General features: G+C 45.6%; 2 protein-coding genes across 4 annotated transcripts in view; one reads left to right on the forward strand and one right to left on the reverse strand.

Moving 5' to 3' along the window:
- LOC143315027 (cystine/glutamate transporter) overlaps positions 1–23,066 on the reverse strand; it is a 138,699-nt gene that overhangs the window by 112,923 nt on the left and 2,710 nt on the right. The gene's annotated exons all lie outside the window — the stretch shown is intronic.
- The window catches only part of ppfia2 (PTPRF interacting protein alpha 2), a 141,467-nt gene that overhangs the window by 81,198 nt on the left and 37,203 nt on the right, over positions 1–23,066 (forward strand). For all 3 annotated transcript variants that reach the window (XM_076722436.1, XM_076722438.1, XM_076722439.1), the window contains one exon: positions 20,798–20,899. In XM_076722436.1, coding sequence (XP_076578551.1) covers positions 20,798–20,899 — 102 coding nt within the window. The remainder of the gene's footprint in view (positions 1–20,797; positions 20,900–23,066) is intronic.

Raw genomic sequence — 23,066 nt, forward strand, 5'->3', positions numbered from 1 at the left:
GCAGGAAATGTCGGCTAACATCAGGCTGAGGTGTGACAGGTGAAAAACAAGGTCTCTGCTTTAAAGCCAACAGTTTGCAGCAGGACGCAGACCTTTGAATTCACTGAGAAGACCCTCTGCAGATGATCAGTTAAAATGATTTTCACTTGAATTTGATTATCCCAGGCATCCAAAGGTTGTTTCTTCCTGCTGCAAAAGGACACGAATCACCTCAGCTTACTGTAAACAAGGTCCTATTGTGATGTGGACTGCCCAGAAAATGGTTCAGGCGAATTAGTTTCTGATTTTGTTCTGGACTCCTGCTGCATTAGTTAGAAAAACAACCCCAAAAACAATGACTGATTAACGGGACCCTGTGGAGTTTCTTGGTAAACAAACACAGTTCTCTTTAAATTATGTGTTTCCTAATTGTATCTTTCCTCGAGGTCAACATGCTGAATGCATTTAGGTCCTTGTGAAACACTTGTAGACGATTTGTTTTGAGCACTTTTGACCGAGCATTGCAAGCAGCAGGAACTTACAAGGCATTCTGGGTAACACAGGAAACGATCACCTGTAGCAGATGAAGCCCAACAAGTGAAGAAGAAGAAGAAGGGGCAGCCATGCTCTGAACATCAGAGATTTATGTAATCTAACAGAGTAACAGTGTTCTGTGGTGGATTAAGAGCACAGCAGCGGGTGGATGGCGGAGTGGCTGAGGAGACATATGTTATGGCTGCATCCCAGCTACACATCTTACCGCAGCGAGGTTTTCTGTGTGCAGAAGTCACATTATCCTGCGTAAGCTGTATTCTGCCACTGTTTCTTTACCGAGGATAAGTTGCAGTGTTTCAGACTGACAGCTTGTGCGATTGTGGGTCAGCGTGGGGATTTGCTTTGAGTGAATAGGTGCGTGCGTCCTCCCGGGTCTCTAGATTTTGCTCTTTGAGTTGAAGGAAAGCACGGTTGCTCAAGGTCAGTCCATCCTGCTGCAAGGTCGATCATCGCAGTAATGGATTTTTTTTTTTTCTCCCATGCTTCATCAACAACAGCTTGTGTGTCTAACATTGTGTTGGCGTGTGGTACCTTGTGTGTATGCACGGTGAATGGACGTGCTGTGTGTTTAAAAACAACAATGAAGGATTGAATGAATGTGCACACTTGAGGCTTGTAAAAACATGTATCCCTGTAGCCTTGTTCACCTTTTAGCAGCAGTTTTCTGGAACCATATAGCTTTAAATTGCAGCAACGTCGCATTTTACTCTCCGTTAATGCAAAGTTAGGCGTGTGCAGCAGCCCAGCGTGCTTCAGATAAGAAAAACAGAATGTTAAAGGGGACACAAAGAGCGCATCTTTGAATCCTAAGTGGGCTGGTTTACCATAAGAAGCACAATTTGCATATCAAAATATCCTTCTGATTGCCAGCTTTCAGACGAAATGCTTCTTCTTCACAGTATGAGCCTCTATTCTTAGCTGCAACCAGCAGCAGCTTGTGTACATTAAGTCAATCTGTCTGTTGGTTGGACGTTTCCAAATAAGAAGTCTGGCAGAGCCGCAGAACTCCTGCTTCTCCCCGAGTTTAGCTTGGTTGCTTATATGAAGGTAATGAAAGTAATAGATATAAAAGAACACAAAGCATATCACAACCCAGTGGTGTCAGAATAAAGCCGGCGCTTCATAGAAAAACAGCTTTTCTCTATCTATAGTCAGTCGTCGTCTGGCAGGAAGGATTCAGTCATTACTCTGAAGAAAGCAAACTGCCAGAAAAAGCAGACACTGCGCATGAATCGTGATCGTTGTTCATCGAAGACTTCGATGGAATAACCTTGATTAATGTTTAGACTGACGGCAGTGATGCAGTGAGGGAATGCTTAGATTGCATATTGTTTAGTAATGCTTCTCTATACCAGCTCTGCTTTTTAATAGGCCGGCAGCTCGTTGGACGAGTGTTTCACGCTCTGCCTGATCAAACAATAGGTCTTTTTGTTGGTCTTGGAACAATATCAACCATGAAAGAAGTAAAAACGATCTCTGCTGCGTTGAGTCCATCTACATCAAATATTGTTTCATCTGTGTAGAGAACAAGCCTTGCTGGTGCCTCTGGAGCTCGTCATGTGTGGCACACTCCAGAGCTTCTGTTTCACCTACTGTGCAACACATCTGGCAACCCAACAGCAGATGAGGGCCTTTGGTGAATGTCTGTCAGTGTTGTGGAGTGTCTGCAGTTGGACACAGAGCTGGCAACCCTGCGCCTGTTGAGGTTTTAGGCAGAGCTGGCAACCCTCTTGCCCTGGAGATTTCTGACACATATCTGACAACCTCGGTAACCCTCGAGATTTCAGACGAATATCTGGCAACGCTTCATCCCAGCAGGGCTCGCTCCACATGGTGCATCTTGATCTGGCAACGCAGCAGCCTCCCAGAGCTGCAGAGAGCAGGCTGGTGCAGAGGATGGAGCTGGAAACCCACCAGGATTGGCCAGTTTCTGCCAGTGCATGTTTGGCCTTTTGAAATTTACTATCAAAACAAAGTTGTGCCCTTGGAATACATGACAGCTAATAGTATAGAATGTGGTTGACCTCCCTCCAAAGCCCCCATCCCTAAAAGATAAATATTTAAATATATGCGCAAATAAAACTGAATTTTAGAAAAGTAGATTACATTGCATACAAAGTCAGTCAGTATTGATTGACTGTGGACGTAATATTCTTGTGTGACTAAATTTGGGCTGTTTGCCAAGTATTACCCTTTTTGTAGATTAAGCATTATTTTTTCAGTGGCCACATGGAGGTGGAAGGAGAATTTTCTTTCTTTCGTGTCTTAAATCAAGGAAATTTTATTAGCTCAGGCTTTCTGTTGTCTATGCAGGGCTGTACTGATCAATCAGGGCATGTAACTGTAGACATAAAGATGTAAGGACGAAGCGAGGTGACCTTCATCAGGCGACCTTTGTCATTGTGGTGACAGTAATAAACTTGTGGCTAACTCTGAAAAACTGTCGCCGTTTGCCGAACTTTAAGCATCAAAACTACTCTGGTTAGGTTTAGGAAAGATGGTGGTTTGCTTGGTGACACCTGGCTGATGCATATAGAAGTTTGCATGTGCTCTTAATATCATGAAGCAACTTCAACAGTGCTGTGATGGAATCACTGAGATTAATAACCATGATTAATTACAGTATTTGGCACAAACAGGAGGACGTCCATATGTCCTCGCAGATGCCCTTTGTTTGACGGAGGGCTCAGCAACAAAATAATTAAGGATAAGTCTGCGTATAATCGTCTAATGACTTCTTTAAGACTCACGTTAAGAAGGTCAGAAGTGCCGGTGTGAAGAGGGAGCAGGCGGGATCGAGCTGTTTTCAGAACAATGGCCCAGAGGAACAATAGCAGAGATTTGAAGCATCATCAGCGGCGAACACTCAGCTTGCTGACTTGTGTTTTTTTTTTTATGCCATTGTTTTGCAGTGTAATGCGCGAGTGTGTGCCAGTTTTGAAGTCTGAATTCGGAGGACGAACGCAGGTGGATTTCTCATAATTTCTCGGAGCGCTTTCAGTGTTTGCGGTCTTTTTATAGATCCTGCACCTCATATATTATTGAGCCGCGTTTCGAGGGTTTTTCTGCCGTGCTTTTCCTCGACAGCGTCCAGTCCTCCTTTACCCTTGACGTGACCCAATCGCCACATTAAGATGCCGCTTGGGAGCCTCTGCACTTGTTTGCGTCCTGTAGTGCATCGTGCTTTCCGTATTCTGGTCTTGTAACACGTCATACTGAAGCATGGTGTGTGTGTACATGCCTCTCAGCCCTGTATCTTGTGTTAGCTGTGTGTGATGTGTGTGCAAGCTTTGAATACAGCTACAGTTACTAAAGAGCTCAAGCAGACTAAATCCTGTCCTGTCATACTGAGGACTTCATTCCCATATCTACCCTTCAATTTTACCCGTATGCTACCATTTAAAGGCTAATAAAAAGCTTCACAGCGTATTTGCAGCCTCAGAATTTTCCCTAAGCGAATATGCTGCCCCTGTTTCTCTGCTGCCCTTTGAATGTATGAGTCAGGGCCGCAGCCCCGCGATGCTCGGTCATGCGAACCGAAACTGAGATTGTGCTCTGTAGGCATGTGGGGCAGGTGAGGAAAGAGAGAGGAGGTGATGCTGTGAGGTAATCCTTCCTTCTGCACCGGCACAGCTCTGTCCGAGCTCCGGCTGGAGCTGCAGCGGACGAACAAAGACTCCTGGGTGCCGTCTGTCACCGCCATGCCCGGAGCACGTCGGGACGAGCGGTGCTGAGAACACGTGTATAAACCACGCCGTGGTTTGTTTATTGTGTACTACATTTGTTTTATAGATTTTATCTTCCAGTTGTGGTTTTATTATAAAGTAACTGCCATTTTAATGCAACAAGGCCGTCCAGCCAGTTTAAGTGAATACTGGAAGGTTGCTGCAGCCGCTGTTTTCTCTGTAAAACCAACAGTGAACCCTCACTCACTGCATAAAATCATAGATTGTAAATGGCTGAATTTTACTATTAAAGAAGGCATGAAAGTCCTAATTCTTCAATGTTGTTGTTGTTAGAAGTAAAAGTCATTCATTGAAATTTGTGAAAGTTTTGCCATATACTCAAAATACCAAAGTAAAAGTACTCATTATGCACAGTAACGTGTATTAGATTCTAGTTACTGATGCATGATGTGTTCATCTCTTTATTGATGCAGCCTCTTCGGGCAGCTGTGTCTCAGGAGGTGCACGAATCAGCGCTGGTGATTCGACCCCCAGCCCCTCCAGTCTGCATGTCGCAGGGTGCTTGGGCAACATACCGAACACCCCCCAACTTGTCAATTATGTTTTATCTTAAGCTCTAATTTTACATCATACTTTATATTTTGATGTGAGTTAGTAGTACAAAATATCATCTTTAAAGTAACCAGCAACTGAAGTTATCAGATAAATGTAGTGGAGGAACAATGTCCATATTTACCTCTGAACTGTAGTATGAAGTAGCAGAAAATACGAGTAGGTCAAGTACTGTACTTAAGTGCTGTACTTAAGTACAGTAAATGTACTTCCACCACTGGTGGGAGCTCACCCTCCTCCTCCCTCTTGAAAGGACAAACTTTACTCTGGCATTCAGCTCCAGAAGATTATTAGAGTGAGACAAACAAACCACATTAACCTGCCATGTACAGGAGAGGGCGTCGGGTCTTGTGTCACATGACCTTTCCGTCACGGCGTGATGGATGCTGCTTGTAACGGGACACTGGGGCCGAAACCCCAGGCAGGCAGGCAAAGCAAAACATCTGGCCGCCGAGCCCCGCAGGAGCTGAGGGACATTAACCTCCCAAGGACGATTGTCTGCCTGTGCGGCCCAACACAGAGCGTCCTTTCATCTCCGCTCTCACAATCAGTCCAGACCAGGCGAAGAGGAAGGCGCCTCATCGACAGCGACTCATTTCACATTCAAAACACAAACTAATATCATCTATTATCATTACTACCTGCTGAGAGCAATCACAGCCGTTCTGTCGCTCTGACAATAAAAGTGATCACACGGTGGAGCTGCTGTCCGCTGCGTGGTCATCACCTGCGGCCGGCTCGTGCTGGATTTCCTGGCCCCGCAGGTCCGTCCACGTTACCTTATCTCAGCACCTCTTGCCTGCCTGCAGACAGCATTTTCATCCCCTTCTGCCTCAGTCTGTGTGAATGTTTGATTTCAGCCTGACCAGACGCTCTCGCCCTGCTGCTGCTGCTGCTGCTGCTGCTCTGCACTGGAAGAAGCAGGGAGCTGATCAGAAGCTCGGTCCGTGTTCTGAGTCTCCCCGTCATGTGAACTTTAAACGGACATGCAGGATTGTTGTGATCGGCGTGCGCTCTGAATGCTGTTTCCTGAGCGCGGGCCGACTCTTGGGTGGTCTCCTTCGTGCTGCAGACCTTTTAGAAAATGCCAGAGACTCACAGCGCTGGGCCTTCAGCGCTAATTCATTTTGAACAGCGCCAGAGGCCATTTGACTTTCAGAGTTTACCTGCAGAGAGAAAGGGGGAGGAAACACCGGCGTCGGAGTGCGTATGTGTAGCAGCATGTCTCCTCTTGTCATCTTCACTGTGGAATACGTGCGCGCTTGTCTCTGAAAGCAGACATGTGATTAAGTGTGCATGCAGGTATCTTTTTCACAAATTCTGCCGTTTTCTGAGGAGCAGCCGTGCGACAGGAAAACCTCGTTATCCAGAGCAGTTTGACCTTTAAGAGCCAGCACTGCTGCTACAACAGCACGGGTGACACAGGAGTGTTTGGAATGGCTCGGCAATGATATGAGCAGCTGTTCCTGAAGAGGGTTTTGAACCAGCCCGAGTCACCCGTGCCTCATCGAGAGCCCGCGGCGCACCTCGGATACCATCTCGCCTCGCACTCCGCGACTGTGATTTTCATCCTCGTCCATATAATTCGCAAAGCAACCCTGTGATCTGCCGCCGAGCCAAACGTCCACAGAACTGTGCAGGAGAGGAGGCTGGAGGAGAGCGATAACGCCGCCTGAGCACAGACGCATCAGATGACGGGAGGAGACGAGCCGAGGAGACCGCTTTGTGTTAGACGCTTTTAATGATGACCTTAAAGGCACCTGCCCCCTGAGGCCTCCGAGCATTAGTTCTCCAATTTCCAAGACCCACTGAACCATATGAGATATCTGTGTGTATCTGTGCTCAATACGTGCATCCTGGAAGTGTTTACACATGGTTCAGTTTGATTCTCCGAGGGGTCACAAAAAAAAGAAGTACAAAATGTCCCAAGTGTTCCAGAAAATGTGATCATTTTCATGTAGTTTTGGTTGGTTCCTGCAGCTGGTGCCTGACCAGCGGTTCCTGCTAGACTTTGAGGCGCAGCAGTCAGAAAACAGTGTCCGTCAAAGCTCAAAGCAGAGCTGACAGAAACCTGAGCCGCATGGCTGGATACTAGTGAGAAAGTCAGTTTTTTCTTATTTGTGTGGACTCAACCTTTAAAGCAGTAACTGTTCATCATACAGCGCAGTTAAATGTCTGTGCTGTAATCTCTCCCTGTGCACGGCTCACTCCGCCGCTCTCAAATGCCACCCTCAGTCCAAACTGCTGAGACAGTAATTGTTAATTCATGCTGCTGGATATTTACAAGCCATTTAGCTTGAACGCCGTGTCCAAGACTGAGCAGACACTGAAACTGCATCACACACGACGCTTTGCAGCCGACTATAAACTGGAGATTATATGATCACCTTGATGGTTGGGGTGCGATTAGATGATGTTTTGGTCTCATCTGAGTCGTCAAACGGTAGTAAATGTTTATGGAGGAGTCTTAACTTGTGTACATAAGAAACAAATGCCCCTCGAGGGCTGTAGAGATCCTGAGGCAGTTAAAAGTTTTCTGAATTTTCTCAGACATATTTTAATCATGTCCTCGTCTTGGGCAGCGGCGCTTTGCCCCACTGTGCTTTTCTCAACTGAATCTTCTGGTTTCAGTGAGCTTTCCTTTCAAGGATCTTTGGTAAGTGAAGGTAAGGTTCAGGTCAGCGGGCCCTGAACTCCCCTGAGGACCTGAAGATCGCTTTTCAGCCTCCGTTTGAGACGAAAGAGAGGGAGGAGGAGGAAATGTCAAGGGTTCAAGAAAGTACACATCACCTGCTTTATGTCTGCTGCGCAGTGGATTGAGAGGAAGTCCTCACTTTCTGCCGCAGTCCCTCTAAAACAGCTTCGCACTCGCTTGCCGATGCTCTGCGTGCTCCTTTGTTAATATTCCTGCGATGAAGCTTTGGTTTTTTCTGATCTTACCAATCTTTTTCACATCCGCCAGAGAGAAAACATCAGACGGTGAGCTTCTTTGATGCACAGAGGGTGTCTTGTTTATCATGGCTGTCGCTGGATGTTATCTGCATGGGCAGGGATTGAATCATCAATGCTCCAAAGCCCACCCTCTCTCCCTACTGTAATCTTTGCAAATCCCACCACTTGTCTGATGAATTTTCCAAATGTGGCACCTCGCCCGCGCCAAACGGCTCCGTCGCTCGGTCGGTTATCAGCCTGACTAAAATTGCCATGCTTATCTGGGAACTGGACTTTGATTTACAACACTACGCTGAAGCTCATGTTCAGTGGCTTTCATCTCGGCAGCGTCCATTCATCTACCAGAGCACTGGAGCAGCAATATGTTTTGAATGCTCATTTCAGGCGCCTGGTGCTGTGGAACATGGCTGAACCTCAGTGTTCACAGTCATTACACCTCTGAGCCACACATAGGACACACGTGACACCAGACAAATGACACAATCAAACACCTTCTCAGAATTAGCGTGGAGTATAACACCGGAGGACGAAGTTAAAGGCAAAATTAAACTTGCAGTTTATATCGTAGAAATAATGGTGGTAAATGTTGCGCTAAAGAGTGTTTCATATTCATCTGAAATGCTAATAATAAATAGGAAAAATGATTGACAAAAGTGACAAAATCCATGAAAAAAATGTGCCCTTTGTGTTTGTTTCACAACTATCAAAACATTTTTGACAGAAATGGGTCATACTGTATGTTCGTTCTCCTCTATCCGTTCATACACAGATATTTGCTCTACTGTCTGTTGTAAACCTGTTTAGTCCATGCATAGCACCACTCGCGCTCAGTGATGGCATTTTTGAGTGACCTAATCATCCACAAAAAGCAATCTGTGGCACGTCTTCCTACCAAATCCAGATCATGCCACAAACCTGAAAATAAAGGCGGTGAAAGCTAAAAAAAACAGCTCGGGGTTCAGAGGGTTAACTGGTAATGAAAATGCACAGTTTGGTGCAGCTCGAGACAAGACAGTAATCCTATTTCCCTGCTAAGCTACAATAAGAGGACGCAGGGTCGTCAGCCGTGGGAGTCATCTCCTCCCGCTGTACGAGGCGAGTGGCAGCCGGCCCGCTGCTGGCCCCTGAAGAAGAAGAAAATCAACCATTTTTCCTCTGTGGAGCCTCCTGCTCTCCGTGGGTAATAGATGATGGATGGTGTGACATTTCCGGCCGTGCTTGTTTGGGTGTTTCACAGCGATGTGCAGCTTCGCCGCTGCCTGGATGCTCGATGTTATTGGGACCAAATGAGAAGAGTGTGACAGAACATTACATGTGGAAAACAGAGAACAGGCCTTCTCATCGGGTAATAAAACGCTCTCCCCCCTCCCTGACCTTTTTAATATGGGCGCGGGATCTCCATGCTGCATCAGTTTATCGCTGTGCGATACGCCGGACGTGTCGAGGGGATGTCAGCGGGATCTTCCTCACTCCCATTTCACCACAGCACAAGACAGTAACGCTCATTCCTATTGGTTCAAAGCCTTGAAGCCCAGCAGATGAAGGCTGAGGGTCTGAAATGACAGGAGTATATGTTTCTTCCCAAACATAGTCTATAATGTGTTTTGAGGTGGATTTTGTCACCTTTGGGCAGAGCCGGCTAGCTGTTTCCTCCTGTTTTCAGTCTTTGTGCAGCGATAAGCCAACTGGCTGCTGGCGCTAGCTTCATATTAACTGTCCTGACTCAGAGTATTTTTGGCTCTTACAGTATTTTACAGTTTTGGCTCGCACAGCACCGGCCTGGTCTCTGATTGGCTCTTTCTAATGGAGTGACAAAGTGGAAGGAGGAAGCTATTTTTATTGTAAAGACCCTCTTTTTTTTTTTTTTTGTCTTTTTTGTTCTTTTGTCTCTCTTTTATTCTTGCTGTCTGTAACAACTTAATTTCCCCTGCGTGGCATCAATAAAGTTTTATCTTATTTGAAAGTCTTCTTTTAACAGTATAATCAGGGTCTCATGGATAATTTAACAATACTGTAGGTTTTATTTTGCCATCAGTTCGAATACTTTCAAAATGATTTCAGGGAAATCTTGTTTTTATGTCAGTTTTGTCTAACAGTGTCCGCACTGGGCCAAATTAGTCTTATAATTTGCTGAATTCATCTGACATTGAACTAAATAAAGTCAGCAAGTCAACTGATTTAACCACATAACTTGAAGCTCAGTGATTGGATGTTTTTTCTCCATGGTTTTTTCTACGTGATCTTGTGCCTTCGACTCGAAGAAGCTGATGTTTTCTACTGCGAACGCCCATTCACGGCTTGAAACCGTCAGCGATCCAAAGCTGGCTGCAGAAAAATGAACCTCTTTATGTGTTTCAGTACCCTCCTGTTATCAGCTTGTATTTGTCGTGAGATCAGTCCTCTCACATCCCTGAGATGAGGCAAATTTCCACTCATTTAATCCTGCACAGCCCTCCTTCTCTTGAGTTTCGGAGGTGAGAGGTTGAAGGCTGTGCCTCGTGTTGTGATGGGAGGCGGTGGCGGTGTGCCACGTCCTCATACGGGAGTTCAAACGGATCAAAATTAGTTATTAGGCGCTCGAAGGGCAGTAAATTGCCGGGCTGTAATTTCCACTCTCAGATTTATGACTTGGCCTCAAGGGGCCTTTACAGCATAGACACGACCCCTCTTACCTCGCCCGCTAAAGGTTATTGTAAATCACACCCCTCCAACCCTCAATGCCATCACACTCGCTCTCACACACACATCTGCTCACACAGACACCCTTCCTGACCTTACATTTCCCCTTTTTTTGCAGTGATTTCCCTGAATTAATCCTCTCCCGTCTATAAGTTTTTTCATCCTGATGTTGTTTTCGTCCGGTCCCTTTAAAGGCATCAGCGCGGTGACCAATCCCCACGCTGCCCCCCCGTAGCATCGCAGCAGTGCCTGCAAATCGGTTCATTATCCTGCTCAAGAACTGGCTCTTATTTGTTTATTCAGCTTGCTCTTTGGCCTCTTTCAGCTCATTTGTTAAACTGTTTGACTGCCCAATTCCAAAAATCACAGGCAGCGAAGCCGAATAAAATCAATGCATTATTCAGCCAAGAGGATTCAGCGGCGTCTCTTCATTCATGGCTGGCTTGTTTTAAGTTAACGGTTAATTGTGAGTGATTCTGCTTGGTCCATTATGCATCTACTCCTGTGAAATTATGTGGATCTTTGTAGAGGACGTGTACAAAGCAATATAACATCAGACAGACATATTGCTTTTTCAGACTGAATGGTTTCCTGTGTGGGGAAAAGCAATAAAAATACAATCAGGCTTGATGTTTTTACAATAGCCCCCCGCAGCTTCTCTGTATCTACAGCTTATTGAATCATCCCACTATATTCTCTTTGGTTTTGAGCAGCTCTTTGAAGTTGCGATGGCTTTAAAACCTGCCAGTTTCTCTAAGAGGACGAGTAAGACCACCAACGCTGGAGTATTCCTGCCTGTAAGGTTCTCACAGAGGTTCTGCAGGTGGTGTTGGACAGCAGTGATTTGATTGTCAGTGGAGTCGGTGGGTGTCCTTGGTGGTATTTTTCAGACACACAGATGAAAGGCGTGCTTCCCGAGGAGGCTTCATTGATATAAGCATCCTTCCTACTGCTGTTACACTTCCTTCAGCTCACCAGCATGTCGCCATGAAGACGTAGACATGCTCGCTCAGCGGGGATAACCTTCTTAAGCATTCAGAGCTGAGGAAATGAGCCCGCCGGCTGAGCTGACGCTCATGTGCGGTGGCTGTTCCTCGAGGTCTCTCCGCCTCCTCGGAGGCCGGTCGGGAACCTCTGTGAGCGATTCTTCATCAGCAACATGTAGGCCAAGAGTCCAGCTGGCACTGGTCCTGAGTGGACTGCTTTATCAAGTAGTAGATTGATGATGAAGGCTTAACATAGAATTACTAAAACCTACCGGAGCACGCTGGAATGGTACAGACCCCAGCAAAAATCACATCAGCATCATTTTAGATTTTTTCAGTGGAAATCGTGACTCATAGTATCACAGCACTGGTTGTGCGTATCATTCAGCTCTAGCTCTAATTAAGTCTTGATGGCGTGCGGTGTCAGACTGTACGATATGTATTTTTGTGCCTCAGATGTGATGGGTGTCAGCTGAATCGTGGCGCTACGATGTCACAAAAAGAGACACAGATGAAAGCGGAGACATGTCATCGACTCACATCGTCTATCTGGGTCACTCTCAAGCTCTGGCCGTAGTGCTGCTGGTACTTCTAAGCATAGAGAATCCTCAGAAGAGGAGGAAGAGGAGGAGATTGTGAGACTGGTCGCAGCCAAGGAAACGAGGACATTTAGCACTTTGCAGTGCTAAATGTTTTTAGCAGTAGCAACACGCTAGATCAGCATTCTGCATCATTTTAGGTCAGATTACGCTTGATTGGTTTGTAAACGTGGGTCTTGGCAGCTGTCACTTTGTGGGATTTTGGACCTGAAACAAGCAGTCAGAGCAGCAAACCTTGGTCCCAATTAAATGACTTTTAACAAACCTTGCACCATTCCAGTTCCCCCCGCCTCGTGCATGGGAACAGGGCTTCAAAGAGCTGAATCGATAGATATTGGTTAGTTGAGTAAAAGTCCCTCACAGCGGTCCTTTAACAGCCTGCAGTGTTGAAGCTGCAGCCTTTCATTGATCTGATTTCGCTGCTCCGGTGTCATCACAGTGATATTAGCCCCCTTCAGTGTCACTGTCTTGCATATGTAGACATTTTGTTAACTGCAGCAAGTGCAGCTTTCGTATTGATAGCAGGAGGCTCATGTCATTATTCATTTATAACCACCCTCTGTCCCATCCTCCCTATGGTCTCCCGCGGTAAATATAACACTGTTTATCAAATATTAAAGACGTACAGTATAGAGCAGCTCTCTGAAACCAAGATGTCGTGATTGAGAGAGCTTATTGCCCATCACGCGGTACTTTCCCAGAGTGTTTTTCAGGACAGCAAATTAGAGTCACGATGTGTTCACAAAGAGCTCATTTAGTTGTTTCTTTCTGTGAAAGTTTTCAGAATTTGTCTAATTTATTCCACGAAAGAGTGACTAAAGGTCTCACTTTACAGTCTGACTGACTGGTTTTCAGTCTCATTCGCCTCGTTTTAGGCTTTTGTCTTGCGCTGTTGGTCTCAGACAACACCGCTAATCTCTCCTTCACAAAGCTTCCAGAGGCAAGAGATGGAGGCAGCGTTAGCGCGTCGATGGCTGTTCTTTTTTTTTCAAGGTGCTCTCTGTGTTTCACTCGGTGAATCAGCATGCTGTCAATCACACCACCACTTCCCTCCCGCTCCTGAGGGTGATGCACAATTGCCGGGGTTTGTTTTCTAGCCTGGAAGCATGACTCTCCTGCAGAAGAACACCTCCTTTCTAAAAAAAAAAAAAAAAAAAAAATCAGCTGCTGCTGTAATTCTGGCCGACAGTCAGCCCACTCTGGGAGGAAGCCTTGTCCACCATTTCATTTATAGTTCACCTTCTAGGCAGACTACATACACACACACACACACACACACACTCTCTCTCACACACTACCTGACATATTGCAGTGCTAGGCAGTTTGCCCAGGTAATGAGAAGGGGGGAAAAGAAGGAGGTGGGGGAGGTAGTGGTCCAGCAGGTCATGGGTAAAATAGTGCTAGAGAGGCTTGGAGCAAAACCTCAGCTCATCCAAGTGGAATATTGTACTTCCCAGCTGTTTGAATGAAGCTGTAACACTTCATCAAAAATGGCCCCTGATTGAACGACCTTGGATGACATTTCGAAGGAAATCAAAGAGAAACAGTTAAGAAGTTTGCAGTCGGCGCTTTGCTTCTGTTGGGGAGCTCGGCTTCAGTTCACAGCTGGGCGACAGTCGGCGCTCCTTCACCGCTTCCCCCGAGGGAGCCCTCGAACGCCTCCGGGGACCTGCAGTCGACGGTGTGTGAGCGTATACGCTGTGCATCACCCTCCACCTCAGCTCCGCTCGTAAAAACCACCGCGGAGGTGAAAGTCCGCTCAGCTGATGCGCTGAAGATGCTCTGTCACGCAGGCCCTCAGCACGTGCATCCTCGCCTGTCCATTCATGCGCCGGGGCCGCGCTCCTCTCTGCGCTCGCCCAGTCGTGTTTTCCCCACAGAGCATTCGGCCGCTCGCTCGGCTCCATCTCTCCGCCCCATCCTCCCGTTCTCGGGTCATTTATGAGAGCAGCACCTGCGGGCGGCGTTTCCTGGGAATAAAAATTCACCAGCTTGTGTTTTTCTTGAGAGATAGAGCAAAATAAATATCACTGAAAGGAAACAAACTTCCATTTGCTGCATTTCAGTGTTGTGAATAATGCAGTGTGGCCAGGGCACGCTGTAAACAACTGTGGTTAAACATGTGCTCCTCCTCGTATTGTTTTAGTTATCTTGATATGGATGTTTGTGTAAATGTTACTTGTGTGCAGTAGAAATGCAGATAAGCACAGTGTGATTGGTTAACCCTGTACTGTAGAATAAAAGTAAAAAAGACGCGTTTATTAAAAAAAAACAAAAACTAATAATCTCATCGCTCAACTAGAGAGTAAAGACTGTAAGACCTTGTTTCTAGTGTAAAATTGTTTCTTGTAAAGAGTTTTCCCAGTTTCTTTTCAATCACATTTAGCTTGGAGGTGGTTAGCTCAGCTAGCATAAAGAGCATTAACAGCTAGCTCTTAATCAAAGTATGAAAATCACAAATTGTTGTTTTTATATGACTGTTTTTGTACATGATAAAGAAAAATAATGTGTTAATTAGCGAGCTTCAGAGTTTTAGGTCGGTACGTATTGTTTAACTTTGGCGCGCGCTAAGCTAGCTGTGCCCCCCTGCTCCAAGCCTCTGCTAAGCTAAGCTAATCCCCACTGGCTCTACTGCAGCTTCAGCTAAACAGAATGTTTCCCCAAATTCCTCCAACATGTTGTTTAGTGTTGCCTGACTAGAAACACAACTTCTTCTTTAATTCTTAATTTGCAAACAGATTAAAATTCATTAGCCAGTTAGCCTCCTCTTTAAGATACGATAAGATGAAACTTTATTGATCCCACAATGAGAAAAGACAGACACAGAAAAAGAAGATACATAATTAACTATATGTATGTGTATTATACACTAGAGTATAAGATTAAGAGTCATCTTGTCTGGTTTGGTGCCTGTCTGAGCATGTTTTCTGGATTATTTTCAAATCTGAACACTCCCTCCGAGCCGGTGTGTGTTTATTTATGTGTTTGTACCACATTTGGCGTCAGACATTGATTAGCTGAGAAAACATGGAGAAGTTAATTAAAGCGGGTGTCAGAATGCCACGTTCAGCGTGAAGACAGCGCTGCAAGATCAGCTATCGCTGTTTATGTCACAAACAGCAACATCCGGTGTCCTCTAACAGCCTCTCTCTGAGCAGTGGAAGGATAGTTCTGCTGTTTCAGACCAACACAGTGTGTGTTGTTTCACTGGAGCCCATAAAGGTCCGGCCAGTGTGGCCATTAGGAAGAGGCAAAGCATCTCCTCGCCCCTGGGGTCACGGCCTTTTCTTTAACTTGGCTCTAACAGACAGGATGCTCTGAGGAGCTTTAAAGCGGAGAGAGTCCACCGCCGAGGAGGCTGGAGCTTACAGCCCCGTCGGAGCACCAGCAGGGGATTGTTGGCTCTCAAAAGCATCAAAGCAAATGATGCAATTTGGAGAAGGGCTTTTTTTTTTTTTTTTTTTTTTTTTCTCGAGAGGAGGTGACTGTGATTAGCCGCATTCCTCCGGGACGGAGATTTATGAGCTGTGAGCTTCTTTTTTGTGCCTGACCTACTGCGCAAACCCAGTTTGGGAAACGCGGAGATGCAAACTGTGTTCTGTGCTCTCAGATTATGTTCAAGATAATTTAATGTGGGATGACAGGGATCGCTGTGCACCATGCCGGATGGGACACTGGCTATTTGGCAAATAAGAATTCATATTTAAATGTGGTGATGTGATATCGAAACAGCTGCAGACGATTTATTTATGTCACGAGCATTTAAAGGTTATAAAATCTAAAGAAATTATCTGAATTTAATCAGATTTTCTCTGTCCTCCTCCTGTTGTGTTGGTACATTACAGGTCAGCTCTCGATGGAGATGACTCGGTTACCACAACAACACCTTCCCCCCCTTATCTCCTGTTGCTATGGTAACAGATGGGTGGTAACAGCTGACCCGATCTTCCTCTGTAGATGATCTAGTCGTTAACGCAGCGGGCCCTTTACATGTGATAGACACACTCGTCCCGACAGCTTAACCTTTTGGCTCATTGGCTTCTGTGGACCAGTTATAATAAAGTTTCTGTTAGTGCTGTCAGGCCCAAAAACTGGACTTTGGCCTGGTTTTGTCGCACACAGAGGCCACACTTACTCAGATTTTACTTCAGTGTCTGACAAAGATAGAAAAGGAGTTGCATCTTTTGATTATAGAGGACATTCAAAGGTCATAATTAGACAAATTACCATAAGTTAGCGCAGGGCTCTTGTATTGGATTGAATTAGATCGTACACGTGTAACTAATAAACGGGCCTGATGTTGATTCGGTAGGACATAATTAAGTTGTGATCACAGGAACACAGACGTGATGATTTAGTCATGATCTCAGGATGACAGGCCGGAAACACCCACAGCCACAGTGACCACTCTGGGCTTCCATAGCGGGAAAACAACAGCAGCCTGCAGCAGTCCACTTGGAAAATAACTGGATTTGCCTGCAGCTCTGGCATTTCACACCATTCAGCCCATGAGGGAAGAGAGGCCGTGTTCCTTTACCTACGTTGCATCTTAAATCCCGTCTCTGCTCGTGCACGTAAATCCACTTGACTCCTTCAAAGCCTTCACTCACAACACACAGCGAGAGTCTGTAGTAAATTAGGGATTTTCATGGTGTATGGTGTCTTTGTGCAGAGGATTTGTCGCTCTATAAGGTCCATAAGGATTTGTTGCGCTACTGTAGCTATGAGACACAATATTGCCGCGCTCCCTGGAGTTCGTCTGTAACGCTGAGTTATTGTCCTTGTCTCCTGAAGGGCAGATGGTGCACAGATTCTGAATTCCAATATGTGCTCAGATATACAGATCACTGGCTGTATTATATTTTCATTTTATGCTAAGCACAGGGTAGTTTTGTGACGAGTGCTGCGAACAACGCCGGTGCCAAAAAAGATGAGACGCTGCGTTGAACATCAACAGAGTGCGATAACCTGATAATCCTTTGTGACACATGCTCACCTGAAAACAGTCCAAAGACAATGTGTTTAATGTTTGAGCTCATCGGCTTCAATGATTTTTGTTAATATACTGATTCTGAATTTGATGACACCTGTTTGGGTCATTCCACAGGTAAACAGGCTCGTTGGTAACAGGTGACAGTGTGGTGATCCTGGAAAGGCGTTCAGTTTTTATGGATGTTTTACCCTTTTTTTTCTTAATCTGGGTTGTAAATAAGGTAATAAGACCTGCAGCTGTCAGTACTCACTCATCTTCAATATGGGTTTGTTTATCTTTTTTTTTTTTTTTTTTTTTTTTTTCAATTTACTGATAAATTTTGACATTGTTTGCACTATAAAAACAAATAAAAGCAGCAAATCCAGACTTTCAAAAAGCCGGAACAAGCAAAGTTTTTGTCGATAAACTTAATTATCAACTGAGTATAATAGAGTAATTAAAAAAAATCTTTCTAGACAAGGTAATTATAAAAATAATCAGCGGCGTCGGTGGGATGTTGTTATTGAAGTTTGTTTTAAGGTGTTTCGGGATAAATCTGAGCAGTCTGCATCAGTTCGTGCGACACTCAAACAAACACGTTTTCTCCCGTTTTGATGGTGAAATCAAACACGCGGCGTGCTGTTCCGCTGTGTCGAGCGGTTCTGAAGGAGAACGCGGGCCCTCCCGTCACTCAGGAGTCACATCGAGACAGTTGTGTCTCTGTTTGATTCCTTTGTACCTGGCTGACGCGACCCGCTCGCGCTCGTCTGTTCCAGGCTTAATTTGGGCTGCGATGACGGGGACGCGGGCTTGAAGTCCTCCTGAGTGACGGGCTGCCTCTCCTCCTCTGACGCTGGTTTGTTTTTGTCGCAGCTCAGAATTCCCGAGTTGGTTTGGGAACGCTGGTGTGTTTCACGCTGAGCCATAAGATTGCATTCTATGTGTTGTTAGCATGTTGTTAGCATGTTGTTAGCATGTTCTCTGTGTGACCTCTGAGCTCCATCAGTCAGTGTCGATTTGAATTTTAGTGCAAAAACGTCCTAAATGGAGCTGAACTGATCTGGAAACAGAAATATTTAAAACCTTTTGTCATTTTGTGATTCTTCTTTTCCTCCTCCTCCTCCTCCTTTTTCCTCTTCTTCTACTTGTTTATTCGTCCTTCTTCTGCTTCTCGCTTCTCACCGCGATTCTTCTTTGCTCTTCATTTTTCCATCCACCTTCTTTATTTTCTTCTTCTCTTCCTTCTTATCCTTTCTCACGCTCTTCATCTTCCTCTGCTTTCTTCTTCTTCTTCTCCTCTCCCCTGTCCTCTCTGCTCACTGTAATTATTCTTCTTTTTTTTCCCCAGCCACCTTATTTTTCTCCTCTTCCTTCTCCCTTTCATCACTTCTCACTGAGTCTTCTTCTCCACCTTTTTCTTCTCCTCCTTTTCTTCTCCTGCTTCTCTTTTTTCACTTCTCATCACTTCCTGTTTTATGCTGTAGAGTCTCTCCTCGTGTGTCGTGTTTTGTTTTACTTCCTGTCTTTGTCTCTTTCCCTCCCTTGTGATTGCAGATCTGTTTCACCTGTCCCTCGTTAGTCTCCCCTCGTTAGTCTCCCCTCTGGTTTCTTCAGTCAGTGTGTTTTCCCTGTCAGCTGTCAGTCGTCTGCGTCTGTTCCTCCGTCCTGCGTTTGTTCCTCGTGCTCCTCCTCTGTGCTCCTGTCCGTGCTCCTGGTTTGTGATTTGTTTATTTGTTTGTATTTCTCCTCATTCTTTGGTTTGTGCTCCCTCAGTTTCTGTTTTATTTGACTGGAATCAGCTTTTGTTATTACAGCTCTGAGTGTCCTGCATGTGAGTCCTCTTGAACTGCCGAATGTTACAGTAAACATGGCACCTCCTTCTCCTCCCCTCTTTGTTCTCTCCTCCCCCTTCTTCTCCTCCTGCTCCTCTTTCCTCTTCTCTTCCACACTTCGTTTCCCCCCATCCTCATGTCCTCCTCAGCAGTAGTAGTAGTCATAAAATCAAAGTGATGGTAGTACGAGTAATGGCAGTAACAGTAGTAGTGGTTGTAGCAGTAGCAGTAATGGTAGTAGTAATAACAGTAGTAGTAGTAGTAGTAGTAGTAGTAGTAGGAACAGTGTCACAGTGTTCATGGTGTCTCGTTTCATCAATGGCTGACCTCCTCATTTCTGGTCTAATCTGCTGAAGCTCAGCTCCGCCTGTGAGATCATTTCTGTCTGTTGTACTCCTGAAACTGCAGTCTGCCTCCCTGCTGCAGCTCCTGCAGCCGCCGCTCCACCACACACAGCAGCCTCGCAGTCTGTCGGCTCAGCTGTCGTCCACAGGGTCACGCTCGCGTTTGGAGCGCGACTCCGCCGTCGATGCGGGCGGAAGTCCGCTGCACCCGTCTCTCGTCCCCTGATTACCGTTAGACCTTTCAGTCCTTTCCCGTTATTCTGGAACCTTTGTTCCCAGGTGCAGTAATGTCACGACGGGTCTGCTCTCAGTAAGACGTTGTGCGCTTTGTATGAACATTAGTTATGTGTCTGCCGGAAGGGAAACCTCCCACATCTGCGTCTGTCACTGAAGGACTGTAATATTTTCTGAGGTCGTTCTTTTTACCCGAACCAGTCTGAAGCGCCTGTGGTCATAACCTTGATTTTGTTTTCCTGGCAGTCGAGTGTGGATAGACTGCTTGCTCTGGCTTCTTTTCAATATGCATCAGTTTGTAGGCTGTAATAGAAGAGATGATATCGCTCCCCTTTGACCTTTAACCTCAGCCTATATGACCACTGTCTGCTATAGACCGAGTGTGCTTTCATGAACAGCCTTTTCTGTTTTAGCAGCTTTGACGTGTACGTGTATTTTATGATATTACTGAGTAGTAAACCCGCTGGTTCAGTATATTCGCTGATTATTGCTCATATATTGGTGTCGGCATAAATGACAGCTGAGTAATACAATGAATATCAGCCAATGTGTTGGTGTCAATGGTATTTGAACTATTGATTTAGCTATCGGCTGCAAAAGTGCAGTATTCCTCGGGTTCTTATTGATTGTATCATGGTCTGGGTGAATACTCAATTCTGATTGGCTCCGAGGTGTCCATTAATTTCTGATAATGGACACCTATTAACACTGTTGTAGATTAATGGGGACAGTGACACGGATAGCTTGATAGTCTTGTTGTTTAACTTACCGTCAAATTACAATGACTGTTGGTCAATCATGCGCACGTTATTGATTTTGAATCTTGCTAGCATCACGTTAGCTTTCTGACTCATAGCTGAGCCAAAGGGCTCTTTGCACTGTAAGACTGCAACTAACGATTATTTCCATTGTCGATGAATCTGATTGTCTTCTTGATTAATTGATTAGTTGTGAGAGCCTCATGGGATGGTGGTGATTGTTCCAGGTATTAGTCACACCCTCAGGTTTTACCAAGTAAATTAGTCAATGAAAACGTAGATGAGTAGTCTCCATTGTTTTGTCTTTGGTTGGTATGGACAGGAGACAAAAGTGTGGCCTCCCTGGTGTCCATTAATTCCTGATTATGAACTCCTCATCTTCCCTCACATATAGCTTTTAAGGGGACTTGGTTGAGGCCTCGAAGCTGCAGGTGTATGTTAGCAGTAACATCAGTAACCTGTGGTAGAAGTTGTTATTTGTGATCCGATGTTCTTCTTTATAACAGGCCCTCCTGCTTCATGCTGCATTGCATCATCGTGGAGGGCTGTTGCAGAGTACTGTGTGATGCTAACCGTGATGCTGACCCTTTTCTTCTTTGTGTTGCTCAGGAGTTTGCCGCGCTGACCAAGGAGCTGAACGCCTGCAGGGAGCAGCTGCTGGAGAAGGAGGAGGAGATCTCCGAGCTGAAAGCCGAGAGGAACAACACCAGGGTGAGGACGGCTTCGACGCACGTCTTAAAGCGCTAAAGCTAAACCGATTATTCTGCCACCGATTAATCAACATGCCAATTCTCTGAGGCGCTCAGTAGTGTCTGTGCAAAGAGAGCCAATCATATCTGCTGCTGATGCTTGTTTCTTCCATCTCCAACCTCCCGAAGCTTGCATTTCCGCAAGCCTCTCTTAAAGTTTCCCAACTTGCCCCAAATGTTCACATCAGCTGCAGAAAACGAACAACTGCACCCTGCGATAGACGGCATCCCGAGAAAGCTTAAGCTATCTGGTGGGCACGGTCTTAAGGCTGCAGAAGCACTGAAGCAACCGTGCGCACTGTCTGTTTCCAATTCCCGGACATACCTCATTAGCTCCCTCCATTTTTCCCTCAACATTTTTCCACTCACTTCACACGGATGGCCGCTCAACAGTAAAACTAAGTCCAAATGGCACCGATGCCCTGCAGAGTCCAGGTCAAAGTACTCGGGAGAAAAAAACAACTAAAGACATTAGCGCATCGGCTCGATTTTGTGGAGCTGAAGTCTTGCATCTTCAGTAAAAATAAACATTTCCTTTTTAAAGCAGTAAGCACACTCTGCTGTTGACAGATAAGACCCTGTTTTCCATCCCACTGCTGATTAAGTGTGGATTTACAGTCTTGCACAATCTCTCTCTGGGTGGAGGCAGAATATTTTAGCACGACAGCAGCTGAGGAAGACAGGAGGGAGGTGAGGCGCAAGAAACGGGGACAGACAAAAGTCATTTTCACTCTCTCACTTTATTATCACCTCCAATCTTCCGATGGGCAATTACCAAGCAAACTTTAATTAAGCTTGGTTTCGCCGCTGACAGAGTTTTACAGTTCATAATTAAATCTTCGGGTGCATGTGCAGGCAGTCGGAGGACAGACGTGATGACGGCGCAACAGGTTGTTTTAGATAAGCGTGACAACCAAATGGCATGCATGTAAACTCCTAGACTCCAGTCATGCAGAGACATGATAAAAGGAAAAGGAAGAGATAAAGGATGAAAATATTTACGGGATGTGGTTGTTGTTCTCCAGACGTTACCTAAGGCAGCGTTCGCTTCACACTGATTGATTCACCGGTGGGCATTTTGTTGAGTGTGTATGTAGACATGATGGCTGCTGATGAGACAGCGGGATCAGACAGGCGGGAGAGGAGACGACGCTCAGTCTGCCTTCAGCTGCAGCCGAGGTCTGCGTGGGGGTCTTTTTTCACCGTGCATGCACATACAGCCCTTCTGCACACTCCTGCAGAGATGCTCATCGCTTCGCCTGCTCACTGTTTTCTATTCAAAATGCGTCTGCAGGGAGAATAAGACACATCCATTTTGCAGTGGGATGAAATATTACGGACTGCGTCTCTGTGTCTTTTAAAGTTTGTCTTGTGTCCCATAGCAACAGACACAAACCAGATGCTGGATGCTCGGGCCTCATGGTATTGATTAGATTTGGATTAGGCTGTTCTGCTGTGCTTTTGGTGCTTTATTTGGAGGCATGTATTGTTTATTGGAAGGCAGCGCGTTTACAGAACATGTTAAAGGAGTAGTTTGACGTTTTGGGAAATACACTTACTCATGTTTATTGCAACAGAGTTAGAAGAGAAGATCAACACCACTCGTGTGTGTGTGTGTGTGTGTGTGTGTGTGTGTGTGTGTGTGTGTGTGTGTGATAACATTTAGCAGGCTGTTAGCTTAGCTTAGCACAAAGACTGGAAAGAAGGGGAAACAGCTAGCTGTTCAGAGCTAACAAAGCTCACCAAGCTGCACTTCTGCCTGCAGCGTATTTTTAGATTTTTGTGCAGGTTAAACAAAGAGAGATGCTGATGGGCAGAATTTTAGGTAGGCTAGCTGTTCCCCCTTCTTCTAGTGTTTGTGCTAAGCTAAGCTAGGCTAAGCTAACCGGCTTCTGGCTCCAGCTAAATGCTGAACGGAGAGGGCCTTTAAAGTCATACAGCTCTCCTAAAAGGTCAAACTTTCCTCTCATGTTTTCATTTATCTTCTCCAGGATCCCAAAGCCTTTAAAGCTCTGTACTTTCCCTTTCGACCAATTAGCATCCTGTTTTCAGAGCTCTAAGTCTTTGACTGTTAAACTGAGTAAAACAAAAGCAGCCACAGGTATTTATCTCTGTAGGTAACTCGGATC

The sequence above is a fragment of the Chaetodon auriga genome, chromosome 22, assembly GCF_051107435.1.
Source record: "Chaetodon auriga isolate fChaAug3 chromosome 22, fChaAug3.hap1, whole genome shotgun sequence".
Taxonomy (NCBI): domain Eukaryota; kingdom Metazoa; phylum Chordata; class Actinopteri; order Chaetodontiformes; family Chaetodontidae; genus Chaetodon; species Chaetodon auriga.